Here is a 14,185-nt window from a genome sequence, read left to right as displayed (position 1 = left end):
CTCAATCACGTCCTGGTTGAAGTTCGTTCGCTACGCTCACTCACCTTTGGGTTGGAGCTCGTTCGCTACGCTCACTCACCTTTAGGTTGGAGCTCGTTCGCTGCGCTCACTTGCCTTCAGGTTAGCTCGTTCGCTACGCTCACTTGCCTCCAGGTTGAAGTTCGTTCGCTACGCTCACTCACCTTTTGGTTGCAAATTAGCTGTTGTCATAAATGTAAAAGAAATAATAGTGATGCACCCTGTTGGTAATCCTTGTAACTTTAATGCTATTGAACATCATAGAGCAGAACCAACTTGTTTAATTGAAACAGCTGTTAAGATTTATTAATTCCATTTCTCATAAGGTTAACATGGGAAACTCCAGAGCCACTGGGGCGGAGCCCTTTTAAGAATTTCGAAACGGGAAATAGTTTACTTTCTATTCGCATACCTACAGAATTTACACACCAAATTTCATAACGATCGGTGAAGTCGTTCCGGAGGAGTTTGCAGACAAACACTGTGACACGAGAATTTTATATATTAGATGTTAAAATTTAACAAAAAAAAGTCCCCAACTTTAACTCCCCGATTTAAAGTAATATATTTATTTCTGTTAAACAAAAATATGAGATTGGTATAAAGGTTTTTGCTCTATAATCTAATTCCAAATTTACCACATTCTACAACGCATACTTGGAGGTGAAGTGATAAAAGGAAACTTTTCAGTCCTAACTTCGCCTCTTAATAAATGGCTTTTTTTATTTCATTTAATTTCATTTCACACCAAATTTAGTTATAATTGAAAGGTGGATTAATATAACAAACACAAAATGAGAAACAGAATTATTTGAAAAAATAAATAAATAAACAAATTTTTTAAGTTGATCAATTTGATTGAGAAGCCTAGATTTTCAATCAATATTTTGATTGAAGAAAAGTTATTTAACGTTTAAGTTAAAAAAGCACACCCAACTTAAATCAAACAAAATTCACAAAAATTATTTTTTATTAGACACTCTAAAAACATTTTCACACAAAGGGAACAATAACAAAACATGATATAGCCGGAATGACATTGATATATTTAACTTAAATTAGTGACAAACTACAAAAATTAATTGTGGGGATCTAAGCATAAGAAGCAGGGGTGTGTGTCATTGATCAGTAGTCAGTGATGCTGTGACTTCTTAATCTTCAGAATATTCAAATGGTTCTGGGGGCTCAGGCTCCTTCTCTTCATCTGGTTTCGGTCCAAAGGCTGAAACAAAATCAATTTGAATAATTTTGTAAAGTATTACCCTCACAATTATTGAGGGAAAGCCTCATAAGCCAACTATCACAAAATAACATCAACATAACATATAAGACTGATTTAAATTTTCGAGGAAGAGTTTATTGGCCTTATGTATAAAATACCTTTTACCAAAATCAGCACTACTGTTGTATCAATTAAACAAATTAAAATAATAGATTTAAAAGCATCCACACTCTTCCTCTCATCAGGTAGGACTAGATTCAACTTTTACCTTCCACCTCCCACTAATGGAAATTGTTGTGCAATACTGTTGTTTGAAGCCTATCTTAAGTTTTAGATTACCTACCAAATAATTACAGTTGTTCTAGACAAAATATCTGTTTTGGTATTAAGGATATAAAAAAGGAATTTCCTCTCTTTAGCTAAAACTGATCGAGCAACATTCAATCATCATCATACCTGCCACAGGCTCGACAAGCTGTTCCTCACTGCCACCTTTAGTATGTCTGACCATCACGATGCCTCCAATGGTGACGTCTTTGAGAGGTTGGTAAGGGCTTCCTTCCACCAGGGAGATCACCTTTAACTGTAAAACACCACAACAGATATAAAACATACAAAATTATCATCATGATATCGACAATTCTTAAGCTGTTTTTACACGAGGCCAGTGGGTAGGCAAGTTACGGGCCAGGTTACCTGCTTGTAACGTATTCCAAGTTACCTGAAGCAAGTACAGTAATCTGCACACCAACTAGCTTCGTGTGAGGTGTTAAATTCTGAACAAGGCAAACCCATACAGTTGCACATAGCAATCAATTTATAGATATTTCAGTTCCAAACTCACTAATTTAGTCATCTTGGAATTGGAACCTCGAGCAGTCAAGGTTTATGAGGGTTCACACAGATTTTACAAATTAAACTTGAAACCTTTTTAACTTTAGAGCAGTTTTTTCTTATAATCCAAATTTAAATAAAAACCTTTTCTTATTAACATAGACTGTCCAAGACACATTCAAGGTTTGTGATAAGAAAATAGAATATTATTTACTGCGATGTTGTCTCTCAGGATTATCATACATTTTTTACTTAACAACAATGTTTTAAAGGAGAGATTTTGTGTGAATGTTTAGTGTACTATGTCAATAAAACTATTTTACAAAATGTGGCATCTAAGGAAATAACCAAAGCACACATTCATGTTTAATAACATTAATGCTTCCCATGGAAGATTCAGAACAGATATAACATAGTGCCTACCTGAGCTTTCATCACTCGTGCTGGGTTGTGGAGGATCTCAAAGTTCGGCTCTGGTTTCTTCTCTTCTTTTTTCTCTTTTTCCTCCTTCTCCTTCTTTTCCTTTTCCTTCTCTTCTTCCTTTACTTCATCCTAGAATAAAAGTGTGATGTCATAGACAATTGCAGAACAGTTGGCATACTAACCCATTGCACAGGAATGTACCCTAATTGGATTTTAAAACTAATTTCTTAAGCAACTAATAGATTTAAAAGAGCTAATTACGTTTCACTTGCTTTGCAAATTGAATCAGTTGGCTTGCTCGAACGCAAGTTTTAATTGGCGGTGAAGTTGGACTTTATTATTTCTATATTTTACACAGATCTTGCTTTTGCCTGTTTATTTATCACAAGAAATATCTTTCATCTAAATATTTTTTCTTCCCTTTATATTTAATCTGATAAGTGATTTAACAAGGGTAGTTGTTAGAATATTAAATATTCGCACAAACCTAATCTATTAATTCTTTTAATTAAGTTTTGAGTACACTTCCAGTACTTGATTTGTAAAAAATTATGTGCCGGAACTGTAACCTATTTAATGTATTTATCTATCCATTTATACCAATAGATCTATTTATAGAGTATCTATTTATGCCAATATTTTTATCCTTCTAAAAGAGAGGTACAGGAACTCGAGCACTGCTTCTTACTGCAAAAATGTTGTCAAAAGATTCAGATTATATAAGTGAGTAAAAAAATTGCATTTCAAAATTTTCACTTTTAACATAAAAATGACAAACCACAGTTACTAAATAATTACTTACAATCTTATATCACTGATATTGATCTAAAATTTTGTTCTTTTATTTTTTATTTTGTTAAATTGACGCTGTTGGCTTTCTCGTAGATTTTTCCAAGGAAATGGTCTAAATCCTCATCTTGTTGCTATTTAACCTTAACCTTTTGTTAGATCATCATTTATTAATAGCCAGATGACAAGTGACATATAGTCCATAATCAATTTAGCTGGGAACTGAACCCAAATGAAACTTTTATTTTACATTCCCTTAAGTTTATGGATTTTCATTGAACTGTGATCACATTTTGAACCCCAAACAGCAGTTGCTTACCACTTCCATCTTGTCTGGTACGCTGTCGGCTGAAGCCTTGGATGTGCCGCGGCGCCTGGCCCGGGCGGCGATGCTGAGTACTGCGGTGGTCACTTTCTCTCTCTCCTCGCGCCGCTTCTCCTCCAGGGGTGGAGGGTATGCGTACACAGAGGGACGGGCGTTGCTACGAACCTCCAGCTTGGGCATCTATACAACAAAAATATTTAGGTAATGATTTTGGAGGTTATGTTTCAGAATGAAGAATCCTTTGTACAGTTGGAATTTGAAATGTCAATAATATCTCTCGGTATAGTATTTTTGGTCTAAATTATACATTTAAAATTTGTACAGTAGACTCCCTCTTATCCGGACACCTTTTAACCGGACATTGGTTTAACCGGACTATATTTGGCAGAAATTACATCTCTCAACCAGACAATTTGTATCAGCACATCGGTCAACTCTTCTCATGGGAAAGATTTGAGACCAGTGATCACTTGTCTAAATACAATGCTCTACTAAATTTTAGTCAAATACTGTATACAGTATACATTTAAACGAGTTTTTGGGGATGTTGGTTTAACCGGAAAAACTGTTATCCGGACTAACCTCGGTCCTGAGGAGTCCGGATAAGAGTGAGTCTACTGTATTATGAAAACAAGAACGTTTTGAAAATAAAAAATAAATGTTACTGGGCTAAAGATTAAATTCACAAAAACAAACCAAAAACTGTTTATCAGATTGTGTAAATAACATCTTTGAAATTCTGATCCCTAAAGATTACTGTTGGTTAGTTTATGTAAAACATAAAGCCTCCTGTGTCCTACTAGCTCAATAGTTTTAGCAAGAGAATTATTGCCTTGAAGAGCTAAATTGAACTACGTTGTTTTAACGTTCGTCATTTTGAACGCACCTCGAGATAAAGAGCTAGAGCATTACTTTGCGTTGACAGTTTTGAGCTAAAGCATTACCTTCAGTTGACAATCGAGAACTAAAGCATTTTTTTAAATTATAAGCTAATAGCTAGGGGTATAACTTGAGTTAAGAGTTGAGTACCAGAACTTAGGCTTGAGTTAGGAGTTGATAGCTAAATTAAAACTTCTAGTCAAGAGGTGAGAGCTAGAATATTACCTTGAGTTGACAGTCTAGAGTTAGAATATTACCTTGAGTTGAGAGTTGAGAGTGATGAGACAGGTTGGAGTGAAAGCTAGAGCCAGACAGTGAGCCAGGGGGAACCAGTACCAGTACTGAGTGGCGACCAGCACACCTACCACAGCCAACATGTTGGTGTGGCCTGTGCGAGACTGGAGGGTGAGAGTTACGTTGCGACCACCTGTGTGACACAAAGAAAACATTCATCATTTAAATTTAAAAAAACAATAGTCTTTGTCCAGCTATGGAAATCAATGAATCAAAATGTTTCTGGATTGTCAAGAGGAGACAGTTTGAGCTTATGGTGGGTGCCTTTCCTATGGAAACAGCCTTCCCTATAGCTTCTCTTGAGAATTGGAAGAAAGTCTCTTGGTTTGTAAAAGTTCATGTAAGAAAATAAATGGAGGACCAGTAACATCCCAGGTCTTCCCACAGTTAGAACCTAGAAGAAGTTGACATTTCATTTCCATCTCAATATCATTATTCCTCAAATCCACAAAAAAAAATTCTTTTTTAAACAGTTTTTTTTATAGGCTAGGCCTTACACATTTTATGGAGGATATTTGGAAGTCGATGAATACACAGAAGAGAAGCAACAATTTTGATGACCATTTTAGTCTTAAGAACTGTTTTTTTACATTAATATTAAGTTGAAGTAACTTAATTAATATAGTCATTAAAACTCAGTACCAATATTTGAAGATAAATTATTCTTTTTACTTATTTATAGGGGATAATGGAAATATATAAAAACATAGGCTTACCAGCGTCAATAATTCCCTGGGCGAGTATAGCTCCAAATTTGGCCATCACATCTTCATGTTTGTCTACAATCACTTTAGCGTATAGTGCACGGAAGTCCTTCACCTACAAAATACACAAAATGAAAAACTTTGAACAATCAAACAGCAAAATAAAACCAACACAACAAAATGCAAGTTTTCTAAACTTAAAAGCTATAATATTGAATATTAAAATATATGCCGAGTCTCATGATTTAGTTTTAACCAAAATTGGAACTACTCAAATTTCGATTTTGATCAAAGTCGAGCATAAAACAACTTCACAAAGTAAACAGTGTTGGTAACACCAAAGTTACGCTGATAAACGTAACGTCAACCGAAGCCACAACATTGGCAAGTAACGTAACAACAGAGAAACAGAAACCAATCAGACCGCAAACGAGGGAGCCGGAGCAAAACTAATGTTTGAAGTCAAGCTATTGATCTTTGAAACTCCGCTGTTAAACATTACAGAGTTTGGGATAATGAGTCTTTAAAGTATACTCAAAGTCAAGACACACCCTCTTCAAGTTTTAATTGTTGGAATATCTCATACGGAGAATACCTGTGTCTAACGATTAATTGAGATAAGACCGAGGGGAAAAAAATAGTTAATAATTATGGTAAATTAAATTTGGATTAAGGTTAAAAACCAATTAGTTTCTTACAATTAAACTTATAAAGTTAATAATATTTCTATTGGTTTTATGTCAATTTGTCTCAACAACATCTAGACATCAACATTATAAGTTTCAAAAAGTGTTCCCATGCATTTTTATCACTACTATCCATTCCTGGGACTAGATCACTTGATTGTGATAATGCTCTAGGACAAACTTGAAGTAATTTGTGAAACTTTTCTGGGCTAGAACCTAACATCCTAGGATGTGAAGGTGTGCCATACAAAATATTTCATTTGTGAAATATAGAAACCAAATACTTTTTAACGTTTACACAATATAGTGTCGGTTTGTATCAGTTGTTTGATCAAATATAGAAATAACTATTTATGCTAGACGAGATGAATTTGGAAAATGGCTTTAAATATAACTTGATATGATATAACTCAATTTCTATCCTATACACAATTATAATTATTTAAAAAAAAATTTTCTTACCTTGGGGCATGTTTGCTCTGTGTGTTGAATGAGGATCATAGCGGAGGCGATCAGAGCTCCCTGACGTACAAAATTAACAGGATCATTGGTCATCGGATCCAGCAGAGCGATGGCTTCCTACAACAAACAAACATGCACGTAACAAATTAGAAATTAATATCAAACAAATAAACTACAAAAATGTACAACGTAAATATACTTTGATAAACTTACTTTGTAGTTGTTGCGAAAACAACCATGCAACAGCAACCAAATAACTTAAAAATTAAACATAAAGATAAATGCTGCATGTCGCTCTAATAATAAACTTGTCTCGAAACAGCAAAAGTATTAAAAAGTCCCAAGTTTCTTGTAGAGAGTTTGCTCTTTACTATTATTCTTAGCCATTACAAAGAGAGTGGAACCGATAGACACGGTTGAGAGCTGTTGAAAGTTTAGTCCCGAGTGTTTTCGCATGTTTAAGTCAAGTCAGCAAAGTAGCGCTCCTTACATTTGTATAACTTCTGATAGTTCTGTGTAACTTAAATAGAACATTCTGATAAGATCTAAAAATAATAATGTATTGATTTTTGTATCATCTATTACTTAGAGAATGGTAATGGGCATTTTAAAAATATATTTTTTTATGTGAGAAAGCGGTATGTCTCTAACTATGCAAAATTTTAATATCAAACAAAGCAGTATTAGTACTATGTGAAATTTTGAGTAACTCTGCAATAAAAAAACCATTGCATTACAAATGTTGGCATTGACCTAACTATTATGAGGAGTAAAAGTTTAGTGTTTGTTCAAATATAAGACAGGACAAGTAAGTTTACAATATAATAGTATCTAGTAAATACTTTAAAAAATTCAAAATATTTTTTTTTTTAAGTATGAAACGCTACTTTAATAGAAATGTCACTGTTCAACTTAGCTAACTCAAGTTTGAACACAGGGAGTGCCTCAAAGGGTAATAAGTTACTGAACAATTACCAATTTCTAACTATGACACTTATTATTCTAACTTACTCACAACTAACTAGTCTAACTACACCACTGCTAAAAGGCTACTGCTGCACTAACTGATCTTCCTATATCACCAATAACAAGTGTAAATACTAAACCACTAACTAGGGTAACTATGACACCACTCACTAGTATAACTATCGAACCACTAACTAGTTTAAGATCACTTATAAAAAGACTAACAAAGCAACGCTAACTAATCTACTAAGACCAGTAACCAGGATAGTTATGAAACCACCAACTTGTATAACTACTAAACCAATAATTAAGGTATCTTACACTAACTAGTGTAACTACCACACCAATAACTTCTCTAACTACTGTACCACTATAACTAAATTATCTACCACCCCAGAAAAGTGAGGTACAGAAATAAATTGCTTATAAATCATCCGTGGGCTTTCAGCTCTAACATGTTGTGCCCAAAATATACTTTTGACGAGCAATGAAGAGTCAGTGCGGCGAGCACTGTGTGGTAATTCTTATCGCACAGAACACAGGGTCTTCCTCCACCATAAGCGTTGTAGTACTTGTGGATGACTTATCCCCAGACACCAGAGACTGTGTAAGACACAGCTTAAGTGTAACACTGAATGTTTCCTCTGTACCTTACTTCTCTACGCTACAACAACACTATCAAGTCTAACTAGATCTGATTACAGTCACACTCTTCTCACCTTAAGACCAGTGCCGGCGCAGGCTATCCCCAGTGCCATAGCTGCTCCGTACCTCACATGGGGGTTGTAACTCTCAGCCAATAGTGACACAACACTCGGACATTGCTCAGGGTTTCTGCAACAGACGGATAAATACTGATTATTATAAATCCAGATAGGCCCAGCTGGACATATCTCAACCCACTTATGAGTAAAGGTTGGTTGTGGAATGGAGTGAAATGTTTTGTGTAGCTTTGTTACTGACTAAGACCAGCTGTTTCTTTAGCCCAATGATCAAAGATAGCTGGGCTCAGTTTAAAAAAAATTTCTGAAATTCTCAGGATCGAACCAGCAGCCTTTCAACTGTTAGGTTAAAAGTGAAATATTTCATGTAAAAAAAAATTTAAATTGATGGTTTAAATAATTGTCATCTCTCTTGTAAGGTTATTTAGATCAACGTATTTTCAAAAGTTCCTCTTAAATACTCCTTTCGTAGAACCATTAAATTAATTAAAACAATCTTTTGACCATGAATGGATTATGGTTGTGAATTAAACCAACCATACGATCCAGTCTAAATTAAATTACTTATAACTAGAATTACATTTACAGACAACATTAATTTCCCATTCTTTTAAAATAAATAAAAGTAATATAATTTTGACCAGAATTTGAAATTGCAAACAATCCATTTCAAGACATTCGTTTGAGTAAAAAAAGCTACACTCATTCAATAAAATTAGACAAAATAAATTACATAATAATTTAATTTTGAACCAAATTAAATAACTCATTGGCTATAAGTTTATTACCTTTTCCCCATAATATTCATCCAGTGATGTTCATGACAATAGCAGAGAAGAGACACCTGTTTCATGTAATATCGGACAGTTTATCGTGTCGCTTCCAGCAGACTATGACACAACACCGCTTATCTCTTACACCAGTGTTACTTTTTGAAATTCATTTTTCCATTGAAGTCTCTAACCATCTTTTTTTATCAATTTAAGCTATCGTATAAGTTAATCATTAAGAGACATTTTAAATACTTAGATCGACTTTTTTTAAAGCGAAAATGTTTACATTAATTAAGATAGGCCTACATGTAACAATCTTTTAATTTTTAATCAACAAAAATTTATCAAACCTAACTAATTGCTCGATTCACAAAGACACTATTTTATTACAAAGATAATTTATATACAATGTGGGTATTCTGTTCAACGTTTTTCAATTGGCTGTAGTGTTATATTAGAAAATATTAAAATATAAAATAAAACCGAATCACAATATGTCATTAAAAAACTTGTTTTCAAATATACGTTAAAAGAAGCAAGTTCTGTTCAATGGCAAGTTATTCTTTTCTGTTTTCATTCTAAATTCAATTTAATTTAAAAACCCATGTTTCAACATTTAAGGAAACATTTATCCCAATCCCGTGCAAGGAAGCAATTCTAGTGATGATAGCCTAATGGAGAATGACTCAACAATAAAAACTTTCACGCATCAAGAGCGCCTGCCGATGTGTAGATGCAATGTAGGTACAGCATCTGAATTGCCGCCCCTCCGATTGAAGGCATTTACGTTGTTGGTTTGAGTGTCCAATTAGAAATATTTAATTCTTTTCAACAAAGCACTTAATGCACCATTTTCAGTATAACGCAACCAACTGTTTTAATGACAAAAGATTTAGATGATACATAAGATAACATTAATATTAAGTCAGGAGCAAAATGTAAAATGGAAAACTATAGACTTGTAATAAATACGAAAATAGCTGTGCATCAAATAAACCAACATATTCCCACTATATTTCACAACACTAATACTGTTCAGCAATTAAACCAATTCCCAACTCATAATTTCGTTTCTCCATTTTTACGTCCTGAAACGAAGGTAATTCCCAGCTAGAGTGCTATACATCTCTCCGTATGCAGCTCTGAAGGTATAGTTGTAGCTTTAGCTGGCACGCTGCCTTATTGTAAGCTACGGCGACAGGTACAGCGCTGCTAAAGGCGACAAAACGGCCAATCCAGATTTATAGTTCCCCCGTGCTCGTGGAAAATATTTCAATTGCTAACACCTTTCCTTGTTTACCTTTGGGGGATTTGCCAGCACCATTTGTAACAATAAACTGTTCTTTACATACGGTTGTGGATCGTTATCAGCCGATTAACAAAAAATCAATTGTTTAATGAAATAATATTGGTGAATTGATTAATGTATGTATCGTGTGCAATGTAGAGTTTATAATGTAAAATTAGTAAATTTTGTGTACCAACATTTTCTTTATAAATAAATGTATTTTCAGCGTTATATGTTATAAATCACAAGGCTCTCTTTCAAAATGAGGGAATACTAATTTGATAAATTGGTTGGTAAAAAAAAACTATGTGTAACAACTTATGGACATTGCACAATTACTTGAAAAATATAGGTGATTAGAAATGCGCCTGCATGGTTTTGCTGCATTATTTTGTAGTTTGCAGTTTTTACACCTTTATTCTGTATTTTTTTGGTTTGCTTTGTGACGTATGCTGTAGCTAGATTGATGCATGTTTGAATGACAAAGCCTATTGTATTGTTTGTACCGAATGGTTAATAACATAATTTATCATTTATCACATAGTTGACATTTAACAACTTCTCTGTATAGATATTGGGTGTAAAAACTGTCGTAAAAAGCATGCAAAAACAATAAGGTAGTTCGTATGACAAAAGTTTATATTTTTGAACAAATCCGGATTTGTAACATCAAATTTTGACAAAGTATAAACATTGGCAAATCTTTTTTCACGAATGAATATTGAGACGAATGAAAACCTAACGAAAACATCGTCCGATTTAAAAGCGATCCCCGAAATGAAATCATAACAAATGCTGAGCTGCGTCAGACCATAACGTTTATCAGTTCCCCAATCTTACAATGTTGTTAACCTCGAAACTCGATAAACACAACCATAAACCCTTCATAAACCGCAAAACTGTCGTTATGGCCTTCGATATGGACGCGCTGGATCGGATAAACGATAAACCGAGTAACGGAAGTGATATGGACCCGAGGCGACTTCCGGTTACGAAGTGGCGCGAAAACACAACGCTCCTGCTACCTATCGGACGAGATCGCAAACATCTTCATCACGTTCAGCGGATAATTGGAATGGAGAACTAAAGCGTAACTATTTCGTAATGACTATGTTTATGGCTGAATCTGGAAGAAAAATGCTCTTCAATCCTTTTTAAATAGGTAGTAACGAGTTAAACTGTTAGAAATTTGTATTGGTGGAACATTTTTAGGAACGAGTTCAAGAACACTAGTTTTCAGTTAATTAATATAAAGGTGCATACTGTACATGTTTTGCGATAGTTTAAAATATAAGAGACGGCGAGAAGGTAACGCTATAAAGTAATGTATCGGTTGTTGTTATAGATAAACAAAACCGTTAAACATTAAATTAATTTTCATTTTAAAGGCACACAGGAAGTTCTTTAATACAGCTAGTTTCTCTTTCCCTGATGGTGACGGACCAACATTATTTTATTTTCTAGATAATACTCCTGGCTCAAGCCGGATTCCAAACCACCGGATTACGATAGTTTCAAGTAGTTTTACAATACAAAGGTATTTAGCAGGATCTGAACCATTACATAAGTTCAGAAGTCTGTAAGCTCTAACAACTAGATCAGCTGCGCGTTGTCACATGGAAATCATAGTAGATCATCTGTAATCACCCAACCCACCCATACCTGCCCTGCTTAGCATAGCCGGGATTTGAGAACCACACGATCTGCATTACCTACATTCAACTGAACTGCGTTACCTACATCACCCATCCAAGCCTCCCCCGTTATAGCGGCAAAGATGACAATCATGTGAACTACATTACCGACACAAGTCAGTGCTGCTCTGCCTAAATATCCGCAATACTTTCCCACCCAAACCTGCTCTGTTGATAGAGCGGAAAAGCTGAGAACCGCGTGCACTGTTTTACCCACACACGCTAGTGCTGCTCCTAGCGGTCATCTGCATAACTTGTAACGGTATTGTTAATTAATTACCACTCGGTTATTGGCGCTATGAAACGTGTTATATTGATCGCTGTCGAGGCCTACTCTCTGTACTCTCAGCTTATTAGTCTCATAGTCTGTTCAAACCAGTCTTATCAATTTATACAACTTTTGGTAGGGCATTGATTGAGGCTTCCAGGTGTAGGCTAATCCATAAAAGGGTTAACTATTCAATTTCGTTTTCGTTATTGTTAATGCAAAGATACAGAGGGTTATTTTTTACCTTTGTAAAAAAATCCTAAGGCATGAAACGTGTATATCAACTTTAATCAAGGCAATTGTAGCAATTGTAGCAACCAATATTATTTGGGGAATCTTATTTTAATATTAATACATAGTTACCTATATGTTATTTCTTTTTTCTGGTTTGCTATGTGTTAGTACAATTTAATGAGAGGAGAATATTGTTTATCTGTTAATGACAAATATTCTTCATATATTTCGAGCAACATTTTAAGTCATTACATATCAACAACTCAACATGTACCGTAAATAATTTTCTCGGACGAGGAGGCTGTCTCTGTAGTGCACGATTTTCTAAAAAAAGCTCAAGCGATATTTAGTGGTCGTATTACAAATTATTAATACGAAATTATACGTGTAATTACGGTAATAATCAAGGAATAATAATAATCTTAAAAATATACTTGGTGTTAGAATCTGAAATGTAAAAATTGGCTTGTCGGTAACAAGACGGGGCTGGTAACAAGAGACATCAAGACAGCAGAAACTGACGTATGATGAGACAGCAGCAGCTAAGGTGGCTTTGTTCACACTACACCTAACACTGAATATACTGAGGCAATGTAATGTCAAAGTTGACTTGTTGGTAACGAGAGACATCAAGACAGCAGAGACTGACGTATGATGTGACAGCAGCAGCTAAGGTAGCTTTGTTCACACTACACCTAACACTGAATATACTGAGGCAATGTAATGTCAAAGTTGACTTGTTGGTAACGAGAGACATCAAGACAGCAGAGACTGACGTATGATGTGACAGCAGCAGCTAAGGTGGCTTTGTTCACACTACACCTAACACTGAATATACTGAGGGAATGTAATGTCAAAGTTGACTTGTTGGTAACGAGAGACATCAAGACAGCAGAGACTGACGTATGATGTGACAGCAGCGAGCAGCAGCTAAGGTGGCTTTGTTCACACTACACCTAACACTGAGGTGGCTTATTTTACATTCTTGCTTATTTTGTATCCCTATTTGAAAAAAAAAACAGAAGGTGAAGTATAAATGTTTTACGCTTACTATTTTCGTTAAATAAATATGATTAGCTTGGACGACGAAAATTTAGTTAGGATATGGAGCACCTGAAACAGCTGTGTTTATTTTGCAAAATGGTATGATGATATGTTATCAACGTTATCAAGTCATGTTTGAAATCACGTGCTTTAATTACAAATTACCAACAATCACTTATTTATACATTCTGGATAAAATGTATAAAAATTCAACACGGAGGGTAAAATTAACTAATATTACGTAGCTAAAACAACAGCAATACTTCATGACTTGACACACAATACATTACAATTTACGTGAAAATATTTCAATTGTGCTTCGTATTGGCTGAGCCACCAAACCAGCTTTATACAAAGCAATGATCATATTAAATTGTATGATCTAATCTGTCCAACCACTATCAATAAATCAAATTACGCTAATTAATTCGTCTGTACCACCATGATAACCTCCAAACTAATTATGAACATTTGCAACTGCGTGTTGAGAATCAAAAGTAAACCATTAGATTAATTAGTGATGTGGATTGATATTATTTAGTTTGTAGCCCAAACACACA

The 14,185-nt window shown here is 34.6% G+C and overlaps 1 protein-coding gene across 1 annotated transcript; it reads right to left on the bottom strand.

The window, feature by feature from the left end:
* Positions 1–1,043: 1,043 nt before the first annotated feature.
* On the bottom strand, positions 1,044–9,123 carry LOC128993081 (26S proteasome non-ATPase regulatory subunit 1-like). The gene is made up of 9 exons (XM_054416839.1): positions 9,113–9,123; positions 8,322–8,436; positions 6,637–6,753; positions 5,501–5,603; positions 4,748–4,917; positions 3,606–3,791; positions 2,498–2,626; positions 1,697–1,823; positions 1,044–1,240 (listed from the first exon to the last, which is right to left on the bottom strand). The coding sequence occupies exons 1-9, from the start codon at positions 9,121–9,123 to the stop codon at positions 1,170–1,172; spliced, it is 1,029 nt and encodes a 342-aa protein (XP_054272814.1). The 3' UTR covers positions 1,044–1,169.
* Positions 9,124–14,185: the final 5,062 nt, after the last annotated feature.

Source organism: Macrosteles quadrilineatus, unplaced genomic scaffold (genome assembly GCF_028750875.1).
Source record: "Macrosteles quadrilineatus isolate MER2022 unplaced genomic scaffold, UCM_ALF_1.0 Scaffold_4__1_contigs__length_99947679, whole genome shotgun sequence".
NCBI lineage: Eukaryota > Metazoa > Arthropoda > Insecta > Hemiptera > Cicadellidae > Macrosteles > Macrosteles quadrilineatus.
The sequence above is the reverse complement of the archived record's forward strand: the minus strand, read 5'-3'. Positions and strand labels throughout refer to the sequence as shown.

Coding starts and splice junctions, on each gene's coding strand:
- LOC128993081 (XM_054416839.1), bottom strand. Junction 6,754..8,321: donor GCGCCGGCACTGGTCTTAAG/GTGAGAAGAGTG, acceptor TGTTTGTTGTAG/GAAGCCATCGCTCTGCTGGA. Junction 4,918..5,500: donor CCAGGGAATTATTGACGCTG/GTAAGCCTATGT, acceptor TGTGTCACACAG/GTGGTCGCAACGTAACTCTC.